The sequence below is a fragment of the Zootermopsis nevadensis genome, unplaced genomic scaffold (assembly GCF_977971745.1).
Source record: "Zootermopsis nevadensis isolate Lab colony 2312 unplaced genomic scaffold, Znev_1.0 Znev_ptg000019l, whole genome shotgun sequence".
Classification (NCBI taxonomy): Eukaryota; Metazoa; Arthropoda; class Insecta; order Blattodea; family Termopsidae; genus Zootermopsis; species Zootermopsis nevadensis.
This window is the reverse complement of record NW_028259151.1, coordinates 3,048,428-3,067,315: the sequence shown is the minus strand read 5'-3', so window position 1 is coordinate 3,067,315 and position 18,888 is coordinate 3,048,428. Positions and strand designations below refer to the sequence as shown.

The 18,888-nt window shown below is 36.7% G+C and overlaps 2 protein-coding genes across 14 annotated transcripts in view; one reads left to right on the top strand and one right to left on the bottom strand.

The window, feature by feature from the left end:
• Positions 1–770: 770 nt before the first annotated feature.
• Positions 771–18,506, bottom strand: Tektin-C (Tektin C). Of its 6 annotated transcripts, none has more exons than XM_022063000.2 (8): positions 12,573–12,679; positions 11,036–11,296; positions 9,328–9,718; positions 7,347–7,619; positions 4,964–5,186; positions 4,678–4,814; positions 3,619–3,700; positions 771–1,073 (listed from the first exon to the last, which is right to left on the bottom strand). In XM_022063000.2, exons 3-8 carry the CDS (start codon positions 9,711–9,713, stop codon positions 936–938), a joined length of 1,239 nt encoding a protein of 412 aa, XP_021918692.1. In that variant the 5' UTR covers positions 9,714–9,718; positions 11,036–11,296; positions 12,573–12,679; the 3' UTR covers positions 771–935. The 6 variants fall into 6 exon arrangements, with proteins under 6 accessions (XP_021918692.1, XP_021918696.1, XP_021918695.1 ...); XM_022063004.2 differs by having other exon boundaries at positions 11,036–11,253; XM_022063003.2 differs by lacking the exon at positions 11,036–11,296 and adding an exon at positions 9,950–10,163.
• Positions 12,773–18,888, top strand: part of Bre1 (E3 ubiquitin-protein ligase Bre1) — a 48,745-nt gene continuing 42,629 nt past the window's right edge. For 3 of the 8 annotated variants that reach the window (XM_087351433.1, XM_022062996.2, XM_022062998.2), the window contains exons 1-2: positions 12,773–12,994; positions 15,772–15,949. In XM_087351433.1, coding sequence (XP_087207559.1) covers positions 15,797–15,949 — 153 coding nt within the window. In that variant the 5' untranslated portion in view covers positions 12,773–12,994; positions 15,772–15,796. The remainder of the gene's footprint in view (positions 12,995–15,771; positions 15,950–18,888) is intronic. The other 5 variants (XM_022062997.2, XM_022062994.2, XM_022062993.2 and 2 more) reach the window with 3 other exon arrangements.

The following is an 18,888-nucleotide window of genomic DNA, read 5'->3' as shown; positions in this document are numbered from 1 at the left end:
CACGACCCATTGCGGACTCCCCAAATGCTTGCTTTAGCATTTCATAGGTTTCCGTAGCCATTTTGGCGAGTCTTTGGCAAAATTTGATGCACACGCCATTCTGAAATCGCAGGAGGGTTGGTGTAATGCACTACCAAAACGCCCGTAACTAAGAAACAAATGCTAATTCGATGATGCCGGCTGGCACACTGATTCACTATGAATGTAGGCCGCACCCCCTAGCGGCAGAAGCTCGTAATACATCCGGTTCGCCCTCTATTGACACAGTCTTGAAACTTTCCGATCGCACCTCGTATATGTTGATTGATAAGGCCTATGATAACATTTGGAGCAAGAAGAATGGTTAAGAAATATAGTTATTTGTCAGAATTTTCTGTTGTAACACTGTGGGCATGCTGCAAGTCGGTGTATATTTCCGAGAAATGATGGCTTCCTCTCTAAGTAGATCATGTTTAATTGGATATAGCAATCTTTTGAAATGTAATGACTTTCAAGGTTTTAAGATTTCTAAGACAAATTGTGTATACAAAGTCCATAAGATAGAACATAGTAATATGGTACCATTGCCAGAGACATTCAGAGAAAAACTTGTGACCAAGTCTTATGTTAAGCATACATGCTATATTATTATTCCATATGCATGAAGGTCACCTTGTAGGTTTTCTGCCCAAAACTGTATTCGCAGTTTTGTCTGCCATGCATATTACTTGCCTCTTGATCTTATCCTGAATTAATCACCCTAACAATATAAAATGAAGAGGAGAAATTGTAGAGCTTCTCACAATGCATGATATAATTGTAACACAATTTATAAAAGAGTACAGATTTTCAAAATATTTTATACAAAACACAGACATATGCCAGATTGTATCTTTATCTACTTAATTGTTTAGTCATTCCTTCCTTTGAGCTTTATTTCATTCCTTGAAGTCCACTCAGTAGAAATGATAATCCATGCTTTCTCGTAGAGGCATACAGTCGACTTCATCAATTTTTAGTGTGTTGGCTTTGACGTTAATATCTTCTTCCAGTTGAATTTGTGTCTTTAGCAAGTAGCGTAAAGATGCTTGTGCCTGTTGACAAACAACATTGCGTATATCATTACATTTCTAGAATATTAGCTAAGAGGTTAGATTTTTGTTGTAATTTTAAGTTAGGTTAGTTCATCGCACTCAGTGGACTAGTGGTTAGCGTGCTCGCCACTGGACCCAAGGTTCACGGGTTCAACCCGGCCAAGGTCAATGGATTTTTAAGGGTGATAAAAATCTGCAGCACAACTTCCTTCGGAGGGGAGGTAAAGCTGGTGGTCCCTTGTCGTAGACTTATTGCATGTAAAAGAACCTTATGAGCATAAACAAGATGTTTCATAAGTAAAATTCAGTGGCCATTTCTCACCCAAGTCTCTACTAGATGGCTCTAGCAGACAAATCAAGATTGAGTAGAAATTGTGCAGAGGCAGTGGACTTGTCACTCACTACTAATAAGTGCACACTTCAAAGACAAAGAAACCTCCCATATGGGAGGAGGCCAAGGCTCAACTTTGAGCTGTTGTGCCATAGAAGAAGAAGAAGAAGTTAGTTCAGTATATAGCATGTCTCACATTTAGAAAATTCTTTAGTGGCTCAAGTAGAATGCCATGCATTCTAATCTTATTGCAAATCTTAATCATTCTACATATTGCTACAGCTTTACTATTTATTAAGGTGTATATAGGTGACTTTGTGTCATTACTTCACGATATTATTCCTGAAGTCATTCCTAGTGAGAAACTTGTGAACATAGATCTGATTCTCAGTAGTTATAGGACTATGGATATTTGAAATTCAAGAAGATTTTAACCTTATGTCATTCCTGCATTTTGCATTTTGAAAATACAATTATGTACATCTTGTTTTGTTTGCTTTGCATTCATATAGTAACTTGTTTTTCATGTAACTCCATATGTGAAAATCTAGTGAGTAAGGTTTGGTCACAATGGTTGGCAATTCTGCAGACCACCACAGCCGATCCATCGGCTAGGGAACTGTTCATTCAGGTACTCTGTTACATGTCTATTGAAATGTGAGGGTGTTCTTTCATGCTGGAAGTACAACTTTCAACATGTTTTATGTCCATACCGTTTTGTATTTCTACCCATAGCAGGTGTTTGAGAACAGGGTGTTGAGGAGGATATTTGGGCCTAAGAGGGAAGACGATGGGGTGTGGAGAAAACTGCATAATGATGAGCTTAAAAATCTGTACTGCTCCCCCAATATTGTCAGGGTGATTAAGTCGAGAAGAATGAGATGGGCTGGGCATGTAGTGCACATGGATGGAACAAGAGGTGTGCACTGGGTACTTGTCGGGAAACCTGAAGGGAAGAGACCGCTGGGGAGACCTAGACGTAGATGGGAGGATAATCTCAGGCGGGATCTATGGGAGATAGGAGTTGAAGGAAACTGGATTTTGTTGGCCCAGGACAGGGTCCGGTGGAGGGCTTTGGTTAATTCGGTGATGAACCTTCGGGTTCGGTAAGCCATCTAGTTAGTTAGTCAGTTATTTAGCTGTTTAACCATCAAGTATCAGACATATGTTCATATGACGTTTCTGACTGGGAATTACCTCAGGAATAATAATATCATGAAGTATGGACGTTAAGTCACCAGACAAGTCAATATAGATCACAGTAGTCTGCAATTTTCTTAGTAACAGCCCTTTACTGTTGGTGTTTAAATATCAGATTATTGTGTTATGTGTTCTTGTATGTGGAGAGTACCTAATGAATTGCTAGTATTAGTGACATAAATGCAAGCAAAAGGATGTGGTTATGCAAATGTGCAAGGAGGCAAGCAGCAACAACAGTGAATAGGAATTACATTTTACATTTGCTTGTGATTTTTCTCTGTTATGTTGAGAATGACACCCATGTCAAACATTGTGGTGTAGTGATTACCACTCTATATTTAGGAGCTCTCCAGTTCAAATTTTGGCTATTCTGTTTGTGTAGTTCATCCTCTTCTTCCAAGCAGATGTTGGGATAATACCATTGTGCTTCAGGCATAATGGATTTTAAAAACTCTGTACTTTGGGGCTGCTGGCCAGATTTTAACTCTGAGGTAGTGTGATGGTAACAGTATGCTACTGTGACAGCCAACTGGACTGTGTGTAAGCCATGATTGACAGCTGAGAAAGGCTTCCTGCCAGTCATCCCACATCATTCATGATCTTGTCATTTCTTATGATATGCCATACAATCTATGCAATTAATACAACATAATTTTTTGAACGAAGGAATACATAAACACAATTTTACAAATGAGAATTTTGTGCTTGTTAAGTGTTTCTTATGAAATGCCAGTATATAAATAATTTGAATTTACCTTAGCTCTGAATTAACTTGTTGGGCAATACTGAAAGGAAGTTAAGGTGGTTTTCATTTTCAAAGTGTAGAAAGAATTAACTCTCTATAAGATGTGAGACAGAAGTATTTGTCAAGAGTTGTTAAAAGCAGTAATCTGTTATGCAAAATCTACAGCAACAGAATCAGTCACTGGTTTCAATTCTAGGACAGTTATCATATTTGCACGTGTGCGACAAATCTGTCACATTCTTATTACTAACATTTCAAGTACTACATACTTCTGATAACATGTCTTGCAATGCTGTGACATTATCTCTTAATTCCCGCACTTCAGACAGTAATCTTGTTTGAACTTCATCTCTGCAAAAAGAAAAGCCTGAAGTTAGTGGCATCAGTACATTATTTTAATAACAAACATGTTGGAGACAAAATTTAATTCCTCTTGAAACTTTAATAATTGGAGATAAGTACCTTAAACCTTCATATTACTATGCATACTATTGTGCTTACCAGGCACACTCTCAGATTTCAGCACATTGAGTTGCCAACTTGAAAACTAAGGATGTGCTGAACCTTGTTTATATGAACCTACACCAATGTTTTTGGATGTACAACTCACTAGTAAATTTTGCACATCTAAAAAAGAATCACTCTGTATTTTCACATTCACACCAATTTGTAATTCACCAGTGCTGTTTATATTACCAGTATGCACATTTATCATATAATAAGGAATATCAGTTTAAAAATTAAACATATGTTAAATGCTGAAAAATTTCAAATTCAGTTGTTTTAAGACATCGTAACATCAGTTAGTACACATTAAAATATAAAAGTCTAGTTCTAAATTAAAAATATATGCTATTAATGTTTTGACAAAAATAATCTGTATTAACAAGCATACGATATTGAATTTGGTGTTTGTAAAAGATTGTGAATCTGATCTGCATGCCACTTTCAAAAATAGTAAGTAAATAGGTACATATCCACGTCACTTAATGCAGCAACTTAACTATCACACAACTTTACTGGACAAAGTCTTCATTGAGAGCCAGGAAATCATATTCAGGAATTTGAAAGGGACCTCCTAGACACAGTTTCTGAATTTTGTACTTTTGGAGGTCATAACATCATTAGCTGCAACCCTTCAAGTAGGAGTCCCTAATTTAATGAATCATATTCATCCAAGAAGTCTTGTCTTCACTTGGCTCAGTTTTTTGAGCAACTGTCTTGGGTAACAGGAGATCTGAGTCCTATGTGGACAGGAATTATTAACTGCATTATGACTGTATACATGTGTAGGTATCAGGAAATTGCATAATGTTGCTCGTTTTTACCTAGTACGTTCACTTGCAGATCTCTGTGCCCTGTGGCCAAGACGAGAGTGAGCCAATGCTATGAAGCCTTCCTTTTCTGCTATTGCCTTCTCCAGGCGAGTAATGTTGCGCATCATTTTATTTATTTGCCGTAGTGTCTGGAAAATACACGTACAAAACAAAACCATTCTCATTACTGTACATTAGATAACTGCCATCTGACTCCATACTGATATTTAGGAATTAACTGTGTGTTGTTATGATCCACACATTTATCTGATTTCAAACAGTAACTTTTGTATATTACCTCATGATGTTCATTTTCAAGTTTAAGTTTGACTTCTCTGGTTTCTGAAATTCTACGTCTGAATGCCTCATTTGTAACATTGAACTGATTCCACAGATCTTCTGTAACTTGTTTCAAAAGTATGTCAATGTAAGAATGCAGAGGTCGTGCATTGTTGACCTCCTTGGTTGCACGTTCATTTAACTTGTTGGAGAAAAGTGCCCATTCTTCTTTCGTTACATTGCTATTAAAACATATTAATTACAAAAATTATATTTGTGTTTAACTAAAATGTACAGTGAAGGACAACTGTTGTGAAAAGGTTTTCTTCCCATACACCAAAGTTATATAAACTATGACAAATACAAATCAAATTCCTAGGCTGATAATAACAGCTCTCCACTTACAAAAAGTAATTAGATATAATTCTTTACAAATTGAATTATATTAAAGCATTAGATAATAATATTTTAATATATTAAATTATTTTATTTAAATCCATTGAGTATTTAATAAAATAGAAAGAAAAATAATTGTTGACTTTGCAGTGTCTGGGGATTAGTGGCATGCATTTGGTTCTATTTTTGTTGTTGCAGAAACTATGTAGTCACAATGTGGGCAGGATATAGACATGATAAATTTGTGGATGAAAGTAGATAGTAATAGATAACAGCAGTATGTTTTATGGAAAGTATATTGAATTGCAGTGTGAATCAGTGCAAATATAATATTCACTGGAGATGTAAATGCTCTATATCAGAGGTTCCCAAAGTGTGGGGCATGCCCCCTGGGGGTGGGGCATGAGTGGTTTTCTGGGGGGTCATGTTGTTTGTATGAAAAACTTTTTCACTTGGTTAATCTGCAGTCCAGGTTTTATAAGTATTTTCCAGAAGCAGTAAGTGATAAATACAAATGGATCACGGATGCATTCCATGCTGATTCGCCTCAAAATTACGACATTTCTCTTGAAGAATTGGAAAACTATATTGACATTATATCTGATACTTCTTTAAAAGTTCAGTTTCCTAGGAAGTCGTACATAGAATTTTGGGTGGGCACTGGAGGGGAGTTCCCTTACCACAGCAGGAGAGCTCTGAATATCCTCCTTCCTTTCGTAACATCCTACCTGTACGAGACTGGATTTTCATCAGTGGCTGCCATCAAAACAAAGTATCGTTCTATGATGAACCTGGAAAATGACCTTAGAGTGGCCATTTCAAAACTCCAACCTCGTTATGACAAGTTATGTTCACAGAAGCAACCACATTCATCCCACTAATCCAGGTATGAAGCGTATATTTTATTAGTTTTTTAAATTAAATGCATTGAATAATATATACTAAATTATAAAAAAATATATACTCATAGCTAAATTTTATATCAAATCTGCTTGCTTGTACTTGTTCTGGAAGGGTGGCGTGAAATTTATCAAATGTTTTAACCCCCTTAAAACATTTGATAAATTTATGAAATGTTTTAAGGGGGGCACAAGGGAACCTCTGCTCTATATCATATGTTTGCAATATAGCAATCAAAAGGCAAATAACAAAGATTGTTAAAAGTAAAGGAGTTTAATTAATTTATAAAGATATTGTGTGCATTATTAAGAATAGTGAGATTGGACATTTACTGATATAAAGAAAAAATAAATTAGTATCAAGATCAGTAAGATGTATAAAATCACAAAGAATGTTTTGGGTATACTTCATTTGTTTTTAGGCAACCCTGTGGTGTCTGTCTGTGGGCATTAAACAACTTAAGAATGGATTAACTAATTTTCACTACATTTTATATTGGAGAATTTAACAAAAAGTGAAAAAGAATTGTCAAGCATTTTTTTTATTTAGATATGACAGTTTTAACAAATTATCAGGATCAAATTAAGGACGGTGAGATGATGGGGCAGTTAATATGCATGACAGTGATGAAAAATGCATGCAAAATTTTGATTGAGAAACCTGAAGGGAAGAAACTATTGATAGATCTAGGCTCAATTGAAAGGATGATTATATTAAAAATTAATTAGGGAAACAGGATGAGAGGGTGTGAGCTGGAGTCATCCAGCTCAGGACTCGGACCAGTGGCAGGATCTTGTTAACATAGTAATGATCTTTTGTGTTTCATAAAAGGTGGAGAATTTCTTGACAAGCTGAGTAACTACCAGTTTCTCGAGAAGGACCCTAATGGAGTGACTTTTGAGGCAATGACAAATGAGTGTGGAGTACTAAAAGAATGATAATTGAGAGAGGAGTCCTTGAGAGAAACCTACCCTAGTGCTATCTTGTTCATTACAAACCCCAAATGGGCTGTCCTGAGAACATGCCATTCCTCTGCTGTGAGAAGCCATTCATCTTACCTCTCTTAACTCTCTAATAATAGCATTAAAAACAGCATTGTGACCTACACAGGATCAAGGGATTCAGTTCCATGATACATGCTGAGATTCAAGCTTGTCTCTTGTAGACTAATACAGTGTTTGTCAATCTTGAGGGCATTGGCTTTGTCTTCATTATCTCGATCGAGGAAGTATTTTGCTGAACGAAGCAAACGGATTTGCTCTTTAGCCTGTTCCAGTGTTTGATGTAACAGTGACTGGACTCCTTCGATTGTCTGTACCTCTTTGAGCAACTCACGCGCCACATCATCATGTACTAGATCAATTCCTAAGCGGCCTTTCCTGGTGAAATTCAAACACATTATTAATTAAAACCATTCATGAAATGCTTCTGAAATCATATGTTGTTAGAGTTACTATAACAGTTTTATTCCAAACAAATACAATACATTGTTAGAGTGGGTTCCAGAATTATCTGCCATAATGCACAAACCAATTTTCATTTTCTACAACCCATCTACATTATTTCTCTTGGGTGGTTCACAATTGGTTGTACCACTCTTTGGCATGCTGTTGATAATTTAAGTAAAAACAGTGTAATGAGTGATATTTCTGTGGACTCTGTTGCTTTCTGTATTGGAAACTGACAACAGCAAACTGTGACTGGGTAGCCCCAGTTTATGATGTCACATCAGGGATGTATTTTTGATAATGTACGAGGTGCGATCGGAAAGTTTCCAGACTGTGTCAATAGAGGGCGAACCGGATGTAGTACGAGCTTCTGCCTTTAGGGGGTGTGGCCTACATTCATAGTGAATCACTGTGCCAGCCGGCATCATCGAATTAGCATTTGTTTCTTAGTTACTGGCGTTTTGGTAGTGCATTACACCGACACTCCTGCGATTTCGGAATGGCGGATTTTCATGAACAAAGAGTGTGCATCAAATTTTGCCAAAGACTCGCCAAAACGGCTACGGAAACCGATGAAATACTAAAGCAAGCATTTGGGGAGTCCGCAATGGGTCGTGCACAAACTTTTGTGTGGCATTCACGTTTTAAAAATGGCCGAACCTCTGTCGATGATGACGAGCGTTCTGGACGACCATCTCGAGCACAACGCCCGAAAATGTTACGAAGATTCGGCAGGCCATTCACGAAGATCGACGTCGTATCATCAACGACTTGTGCGACATTGTTGGGATAGGCTATGGGAGGTTGCGTGAAGATGTGAGACGGAAGCGGCCGGCAAAGTGGCGCAACCACAACTGGCTGCTGCATCATGACAACGCGCCAGCGCACACCGCCCTCAAAGTTCGGCAGTTTTTGGCCTCAAACACCATGGCCGTCATCTCGCACCCTCCTTATTAGCCGGATTTAGCTCCGTGTGACTTCTTCCTCTTCCCAAAGATGAAAATTCAGCTAAAGGGAAGGAGATTTGAGACGATAGAAGAGATTCAGGCAGAATCGCAGATGGTGCTTGACAGGCTGACAAAGAAAGATTTCCAGGGATGCTTCCAGGCTTGGCAGCGGCGCTGGGATCGTTGTGTTCACTCCCAGGGGAACTACTTCGAGGGTGATGGATGAATTTAATACCTGAGATAAGTGTACGGGTTTTTATAGGCGCAGTCTTGAAACTTTCCGATCTCACCTCGTATGTGATTAAATTATCTACTCAGGCAGGTGGCTGACCCCGAGATGACTAGTCACAACAATGTAGGTGTTGGTAACAAAGTAATAGTAGTAGTAGAAGTAGTATTTTGACTCACTGAGTGTTAGGATATTTAATAATGCTATTTCAACTGCTTTATAGCATCAAGAAATGGGAAGAATGGTGACTATGGAAGAATTTGGAAGAAGGCAATCATGACCTGTTTTAAGGTAATGTCTCCACATATTTATGGAGGCAAAGGAAAAACCACACAAAATCCATCCATCAGGATAGAACTAAATGCTTGCCCAGTGCAATGACAACATAACATGGAAAAGGCAATGATATAATTCCCCATTGATGCAGCCTACATCTGATGATAAACTGTATATTCTTACTTACCTAAGGATGATACATTTCTTACAAATCTTCATAGCTTGCTCTTTCAGTGATTCTAGAGCATCCATAATCCTTCTTCTGTATGTAAGTAAAACTTCTTCTTCTTTACAGCATTCTTTCTTTTTAATTTCATTTTCTTTCTTATGATACTCAGTGTCTTTAATTCTTTCTTCAAGTTTTTTGTCTACTTCGGCTTTATTGTATTTAGTGGCATCAGAAATCAAATCACATAGAAGGTCAGATTTTGCTATTACTCTCTCTGCAACTTGTTGCTGGTCTTCTGCTGTTCTGTACTGGCGACGATTGTTTAGATACCACTCACTCAATGTAAACGGGGCTGAAGTAGATGGAACAGTCACTAGTTCCTGTCTCACACGTCTAAAATCCATATTACCTAAGTAACACAATGTTCATCTTTATTAGAATAGGTGGCATTTAATTACTGGTGATGCATATTTTTGGTAGCATTATGCCCTTTCATAAAATATATCTTTGATAATGTAATTGTGATTCTCCCCCCAAAATATTAGAAATATGTTTGGATTTCAAATAACTTCAGGTATCAGTAAATTAATATGTAATTAGGTAGGATCAGCTATCTCCATTTCCTGTACAGCAGACCCACCTCATTTGCAGGTTGTTGTAATATTTCTGCATCATGGTGTATGTACCTTGCTGTTGTGCAGTTGCATGGAATAATATGCAACAGCCTGCATCTGCCTTCCTATCTTAGTAGCTTTGTAGATATAATAATACTTCAACTGTACTTATTGTAATTTTTAGAACTGATTTTTGTCCTTGTGTTTGATCACCCTGACAACTTTCACCAGGAAATTATACTACATTGAACAAAGCCTCTTCATTAGTTTTTGTTAATATTCTGGACATTATCCATTATCTTATGCTTGTCATAACACAACGTTTCAGGGACTGGCTCTGTCTCCGTCATCAAGTAAAACATAAGAGGGACAAGGGGTTCCTATTCTGTGGGGTCTCTAAGAAGGAGGTAATCTCAATCACTGGACCACTGTCAAATGGATTTTAAAGTTACAAGGTGGAAAGACAGATCCACAAATGGACTTCTTAACCCTCCCATTCCCTTCAAAATAACAGACAATTCTGTGTATGCTGCTAAGGTATCAAGACTTAAAGGTATGCGTAACTTGTAAACAAGCATCCTTTGTGGTTGATGGACCAAACTTTGGTTGTTTATAAACGTATGTAGTTAATAAAGTGATACTAGCTATCATAGAAATGGAAGGGGGAAAATGAAATGAAGGGTTCTACTTCGGAGCATGATGCTAACCACTCACCGCCACCTAGTGTCGAGGTTAAGAATGAGTAGTAGCTATACCTTCTCTCCCCGCAAGTGCCTATATGGAGTATAGTGGGACAGATTTTACAGCTGTGCTCAATATCACAGCACAAAAGTAACTCTAATGATGGGATGATTAGTATGTAATTAACTGGAAAGGATGTGGAAGGAAGTGGTCATGGCACTATCCTATTATTATTTATTATTGACTGCAAATGGGTTTATACCCGGTGGCAGTGTAATCCTGTTATTGACTGCAGAAATTGGGGACAACCATGAAAAACCTGCCAGAATAACTGGTATAATTATTGTTGTTGTTGTTGTTATTATTATTATTGATGATTATGATGCCATTTATTTTGATCTTAGCAGTGCATTTGATATTGTCTGTCATACCTTGCTACTCAAAAAACTTAGTGCTTTTGGACTTTCTGGTGGTTATGTAAAGTGGTTTCATAGTTACTTAACCAACAGATAATGTCAGGTTCATGTTTCTGGTACTCTTTCATCTTCTTTTATAGTGCTCTCTGGCTTTCCACAGGGATCTGTTTTGGGTCCTCTGCATTTCAACTTATTCATTGATGATATATGCACTCTAGGGTGTCTTCTTCTAGCTGATGATATCAAAATATTTTGTGCCATTGAATCTCCTAATGACTGCAATCAAATTAAATCTGACATTGGCTCTGTACAAGGCTGGTGCACTGCTGACTTCATGAAACTCTGTTATCAGTAAAATCAGAATAATTTCCTCCTCAAGAAAACCCACTACATTGAACTATGATAATGATCTGTTTCAGTCCTCTGTAACACACACCTACACTATTGAAAAGATGGAAATAATTGATTCTAAACTTTGATTTCACAGCCATGTTGACAGTGTGTTTTCACAGTGTAGTAAGTTGTTTGGTCACGTTTGCACATTTTCCTTTTTGTTCTCTAATCTTGACTCCCTGTATAAGTTATATGTTACCTTTGATAAGAGCTCGAGTATACCTCAGTCATTTGGAATTCTGTTATGACTACTGATGCCAACAAACTGGAACGTATCCAGCAAAAGTTTGCAGCCCTTTGTTATAATTGTTTCCTCTGCCATGTGCATTACAGCTATGTTAATGCTTTACTGTATTTAAAACTCCAAACCCTATATAAGAGAAGGTACTGCAGTGATGCACTGATCCTTATGCAAGTTTACCATGGTTTTGAATACTGCCCTTCCCTTCTGGAAGCTATCAGTCTCCACATTCCTACTCATAATTTGAGAGATTTTTCTATGTTCAGTTACACCCTTTCAATTAAAAATATTCCTGCTTGTTGCACAACAGCTGCTAATGTTATCTGTGGTGACTGCGATACATTTGAAAGAAAAACTGTTTCCTTAATCACGTATTGCAAAACTGTGCTGCTATCAATATATTAGATATTAATTACAGTTAATAAATTTATATACATTTTGCTCTTTCTCTCCTCCACTATTCACCTTTGACCAACTGTGTGTTATCACTCTAATTATGTAAATTCTCTGATCTAATACCTTGTATATTTTGCATATTTTTTCTCATTTTAATCTATTATTGTTATTATATAGCTTAGTACTGTGGTACAATTTCTGGAGGGTGAAACAATATATCATTTCTGCATGACCTGACTTCAAGACCAGGATATGCCCCTAACTTCATCATCCTGAATATAAGAAATACCCTATGTCATTAAGTTTGTGTCAATAAATACTGAATAGATCATGAACATGTTTGAAACGAAAACATATACTACTGCTTTGCCAGTGCTATTCATAGTTTCTCTTAGGCCAATACAATTCTATCAATAAAAATTTGCATTCCTAGCAATTTTGCTTTCAAAATTAGCTTTTTAACAAATTGTGATGTAGTGAATGTACTTTTACTTCGTTAACATACGCAATATTATATTTCACCTGTAAGTAAATTCACAAATAAATATAGTTTTGAGGTTAAAACACTGTAAGAGTCTTAAAAAGCCAGTGTGTTGCCATGGGAACAGTTCAGCTTTTCATTGGTCAATCAATAAATCATCGTTCGCTGGTTAGTAATAATTGTTCAGGTCTGCCAACGAGATTATCTATACTGCCAACATTGTCTTAATTTGTTGTTCTCGCGTTGGAATGTTGTGTTCTCTAACATTTTGCAAGATGGCTGGCGAAGTAGAAGATGTGTGTACTTGAGAATTATTTATTGTTTTTCCTGATTTGGTAAAGGGTGACTGAATTGTTAACGTCATGTTTTTACGTAAGCTTGTTACTTAGACTGAGGAGCATAATAAAACCACGTACTATATCGTGCTGGCATTGCTTGAACGATTGTTCTTTTAACGTTACAGGTAGGTATAGAAATAAGATTAATGATGTTTATGTTCGTAATTTTACATGTTTTGCTTTAACGCATTGGAAATGTGTGCAGTAAACTGCAATGGAGGGATGAATTTCTCTGTTAGTCTCACAATTTTTGTTATCTAAAGAAGTACATTTAATCGGCATTTGCGTCCAGATTTTTTAATTTTAAATTTGACATTGCCGCGTTAGCGTTCTGTTATCTTAATGCTCTCCAATTACTTAGAATAATACGTTGTTTCTAGATTTGTTGTTTCGAAACTTGTAAGTTACAGAACCATAGAACATCGCTGCTGTATAGCATCCTGCTTTGTATTTGTGAGGCCCAGGTTTAAATCTTGATCCGGAGACGGACTATCCTGACGGAGGTTTTTCGTGGTTTCCCCACATTCCAGACAAATACAAGGACAGTAGCTTACACTAGGCCGTGATTCTGCCCATATTCTACACAATTCATTATTACTATCATTCGATGCTGTATAGTCCAATCTACTGACATTGTCATTAAATAAATATGTAAAATACATAACCTGAAAATTTACATGGTTGCCATATTGATATTTTAACATATATAAGAAAATAACTGCAGGGTGGTTACCATGTATACCTCCATCTGAATTTGGGTTTTTATTTACAGTTACTAAACATAAACCAGTTCAACCAAAGTTGAATTTGACATGCTATTAACAACTATTCTAACTTATCTAACACTACTTGACACCTTGTGAAAGTATTTTTATAAGAACTTGTTTTGTGTAACATTTACAAACATTCATTATGCTGACATATACATTCATAAAATATTGTTTTACATATATTGATGAAATGAGCTGTGGTCCACTCACATTTTCACATTGTTTCTTCAAATGTGAAATTGCAGGGAAAGAGTTCAGTGACCCTTGTAATGCATGTCCTGTCTGCATATGTGTGAATAGTACCAGTTAATATGCAGTATTAGGTTCTTGTAGGGCAAATGAGACTTGAGGTTCATATGGTGTTGAAGATATTGATGTTGTTCTTGTGGGTCATAACACTGGACTTGCAGATGCGAGAATTTTGGAGGAACTTCCTGCCCCCATCTTATGGGTTTCAACAGGAGATATGTGATGTTAGGCAGTGTGAACACTAACTGAATATTATGTTTAATAATTCTTGTTATATCTGTTCACTTACATTGTGACAAGGTGTATGGGGCACAATGAATTAAATGTGTGGCACGATTGAAATGCTGTAGGAAGTGGAGGAGAGAGAAAGTGTGGTTAAATTGTGCTCTGAAGGGAAGGTTTTTGTAATTATAATTCAAACACTGAAAACTATCAGTGTTTGAATGTCAGCCATCTAATTATTGTCAGCTGGCTCTGGAATTTTAAATTGTTATATTTATTTGAAGATATTACTCTTCAGTTTTGGTGTTGTACAAATGCATGAATTAAAATGTTAAGAGTATGTAACAGTCAAAACAAAAGCACAGACCATTGCATAGTGAAAATATTGAATTGGCTAGGTATGCAACATTGCTGGTGATATATTTTTCTTCCTTTACTATTCTTCTGCTGCGTGAATAAAATATGTGGTGCTTGTAATCTGTTCATGCTTTCAATGATTGGTATTTGTGATGTCTTTGTTGGCTTTTGGATCTGTATGTACATTTTGTATCATACCTTTTAACAGTGTGTTTATAGTAATGATAATTAATTTAGAACTCACTGTATAGAAGGAAAATCATTATTTTACTTTTATTTATCCTCTGCAATTTATATTGGTTTTTGAAGTCCTAGGAACATTAATTTTGAAATTTATTCTAAGAAAATGAGTTACAATGGTGATTTGGATGGGGGGAGAGTTCTACACAATGGAGATATTAAAAGTGTTTATATCTTAATAACTCTATGTGTTTGAATCCAGTTGCTGTAAAACTGAAAGGATTATGTCACAGAATTTTTTGTTTATCTTAATTAAACTATTTATTTAGTATGAATTTTTGTTTCACATATGGGAGTACATGAATGAAACTGTCCTTGACCAATGGGTTGGTTGGTAGTGGTGGTCTGTTAAATTGGCCATTGCAGTCAACGGATCTCATGCCTCTACATTTTCATGAAACATGTGGTGTATGAACACAAAGTAAACAGGATGAACAACCTACACCATAAAAATTCTGATGCTGCAAGAAGCACACATATTCAATTTTAAATATGCATAACTCTGTAACCACTGAGATTCATTTGGAATGTATAGTCTGAGTTGTTGGAAAGTCAGACACTCTGCTACCTACTTAGAACTATGTATGTGCATTAGACATACTCATCTAACATGATTAAGTGATTATTGGTCTAGAAGATAATTAAATTTTGTATATATTATGCATGTCATATATCAAGTTTTATGGCAGACTGAAATGTTGGGTGCTTGGTCACATTGGGAGTACATCTGTAGTCATGTTTTGTGTTGTTTAGGACACATAAATGACCCTGGTGTTCTATGTAAAGTTCATATCGTGAATTTTAAGCATCTGTAGCCATGTAACTGTTGAGAATTTGACCTATGTTTATATGACATTTCTGATTGGAATGACTTCAGGAATAAGATACTGAAGTACTGACATGAAGTTACTAGATCACTATATATTAGGTTTGTTTTTCCTGTCATGTGTAAACCAGTGTTGGGTTTAGGTTTAAGTTCCGAGTCCTTACAAAAATATGATTAAAGTTTTGTGTGTCTCTACTTTGGGACTTGTTATGGTAACACTTCATATATTGCATTGCAGATTAAAATATTTTAACATAATCACCATGGCAAAACGACCAGCGGAAGGAGATGCCAACACAAGTGGACAACCACCCATCAAGAAAGTACAATTTGAACCCATACGAATTGGACCAATATCAACTTTAGAAGAGATGGACATGAAAGTTCTTCAGTTTCAAAATAAAAAATTAGCTCAAGTAAGTAGAAAACTAACCTGGTTCATAATGTCTTGCATGTTTGGAATTACTGTACTAGGTGGAAACATTTGTACACAAGCTCATCATAGTGTCATTCCTTGTACAAAAATATGCAGTAAATGTTGAACAACAAATATCTGATGTTTAGTTTTTGACATACTATTACCGTCAAATGGCACAAGATTGCAAAGGATTTCACGCAGACAAGGTAATGAGAAACAACATAGAGAATGAAGTAACTAAATTTATGCATTCAGTCTTTCTGACAGTGTGCCTATTACTTGTGCAGTACATGTTTCAAATGAAAGCCATGTATTTTGATGCAAACAGTAGTGTGTCGCATGGTGTTTTCCTATACATGCCACATGCTGACATTCACAGTTGTACTAGGGTCACTCCAAAAGTAATGCACCATATATTTTTAAAAGAATTCAATTTTTATGTTGCAACTTTGCTATTCACACAGTGGATAGGTATAGCCTTTAGGAACAAAATGCTACTTTTCAGCGTGGCCTCCATCTCTCCACTGCCTTACGCTACCTTTGAGCAAGGGCATGTATGCCCGCATTATAAAACTCAGGATCAGCGCTTTTGAGCCACTTTTTCACAGATGTCGCAAGGGAGTCATCATCCCCAAACTTTGTCCCACACATGCTGTCTTTCAGTTTACCGAACAGGTGATAATCTCATGGTGCCAGATAAGGACTGTATGGTGGGTGTGGCAACACTTTCCTCAAGTTTGTGATTGCCTCTGTGGTTCTCAGACTGACATGAGTCTGTCAGTTGCCACGGGACCACCTTGCACAGACCTTCTAAAATCCCAACTGTTCCAATATTCTGCACACATTGGCTTCTGCAATGTCCAGTCGGAGTAACATGATCATGTTGTTCACCCTGTCAACATTGGCTTCTGTCCGCACTGACTGTGGTCTGCCGTTGTGCAGCTAATTGCGAATGTTTGCATGTCCACCTTTGCCTGATGTTCTTTGTACCCAGCAGCTAACTGTGCTGTAATCGACAGTATCCTCACTGTACACCTGCAATCCCACTGTTTCCCACGTCTCGTTCTCACACACCAGGAACTCGATAACAGCTTGTTGTTCCTGACGAACGTCAAGGACAGCAGCCGTGTTTAACGAATGATACACATGTGCCACTTGCAGGAGAAGGATGGACTAAGTTTTAATAGAAGCGGGATGAATGTATCTATGTTCTTTGTGAATAGCAACATGGTAGAATAAAAGGGGACTTTTTTAAATATGGTGCATTACTTTTGGAGTAACCCTCATAATAGTTTTGCAAAGTCCTGCTACAAGATCTTAAAGTTAATTAAACTTGCGCATGGGTAGAACTGCATATCCATGTTCCTTTAAGAGCCCCTAATAGGAAGAAATCTTTTAGAGTGAGGTTATGCAGTTTACCCTGCACACCCAGTCTACCTCTGTGGAGTACATTGTATCTAACCACTCCCAGATATTTTTCCCATAGTGTGGTGAGGGTCTTGTGCTGGAACCATAACATCTGTCATACCCGTTGGGTCACATCTCTAAGCAACCCTGGCAGAACAGTGTGAAGAAAAAAAAAACAATATTGTTGAGCATCGAGAGAGAATTTTTTTTAAATTCCGTTAATCATTGTAGACACATGATACTGGTGAGGCTGTAATAGTTTGCATAATTCCTTAATAGGAAATAAAATTGAGTGGCAAATGTGTTGATGTTGCTACAGATGGTGCTACAGCAGTGTCAGGAAAATACAGTGGTTTATTGCACATATTAAAGCTATTGTATAAAAATGTAGATGGACTCATTGGTGCATACATAGAGAATCATTGGCAGCAAGAAAGATGTCATAATTATTGAAGACTTCACTGGCTTATGGAATGAAAATTGTTATGATGTATTTTTAATGTCCTTTGTGAGGAGATGGGCAGTGCACATGAACAAGCTACTGTTAATTCTCAAGTATGTTAGCTGTCTTACAGAAAAGTGCCTACCTGATAATTTGTGTGATAAATACAAATGTTTCTTACTGGTGAAACATTTCAAGGAATTAAGTGTTCTGAAGATTTTCTATAGCTGGGTGTAGTGGCATATTTGTCTGATATTTTTACATATTTTAATGGTCTAAACTTGAATGCATGTGGAAGTGCTCTGATCCTTTTCAGAATTGAAGGCAAAGGGGATGCTGTAATAATGATATTAGACTTCGGGTCAGAATGTCTACGAAATGGTGCATTTGAATCATTTCCAATACATGTGATTTTCTTACAGCATCTATGGCAGCCTCTCTTAATGAATAACAAACATTGTCATTCAACCAATGTAGACTTTGAAGAATAGTTTCAAGTATTATTTTTATCTTTCTGATGCCAATATTAAGTTGCTTAGTGATATATTTAATGTACTGGAAAGAATTAACTGCAGGCAATGAAAATGGTCTTAAGATGGCTGTCTTTTGGGTTATAGTGCAGTGTAGTCAGAAGTTTACCAACGTTTCGGAGTTCCTTGCTGCTTCCGTCATCAGGGTGATGGTCTTGTTGAACTGTTATGTGACTCCTCATTCAGGTCATGTTTTTTGACATAAATACGTCTATAAGGAAGGGTCATTCAGCAAAAAAGTGTAACGAAAAAGGGAAACGAAAAAGTGTAAGATCCGATAACAATGGTTACCTAGGGAACGTCGTGTTTACTCGGCATTGTTGTTACCTAGGAAACGTCATCTGTTTACTCAGCATTATTTTTACCTAGGAAAAGTCATCTGTTTACTCAGCATTGTTGTTACCTAGGAAACGTTACATTACATTACAGTACATTACTTTACATTACATTCATCTATCACAGACCCATCTTAAGCGTAACTAATTCAAGTTAAATAAGCAATGTCTTAATCAAATTTTACGCAATTGTAAAGCATGTATGAAGGAAATATTTAGAATA

Excerpts from the sequence above, each read along its gene's own strand:
- Tektin-C (XM_022063005.2), bottom strand. The coding sequence starts at position 9,713 with ATGGATTTTAGACGTGTGAGACAGGAACTAGTGACTGTTCCATCTACT. Across the intron at positions 5,187-7,346 it reads ACTGAATCCCTTGATCCTGT|CAATGTAACGAAAGAAGAAT; the intron begins GTAGGTCACAAT and ends ATGTTTTAATAG. Across the intron at positions 3,701-4,677 it reads TCTGCAAGTGAACGTACTAG|AGATGAAGTTCAAACAAGAT; the intron begins GTAAAAACGAGC and ends TTCTTTTTGCAG.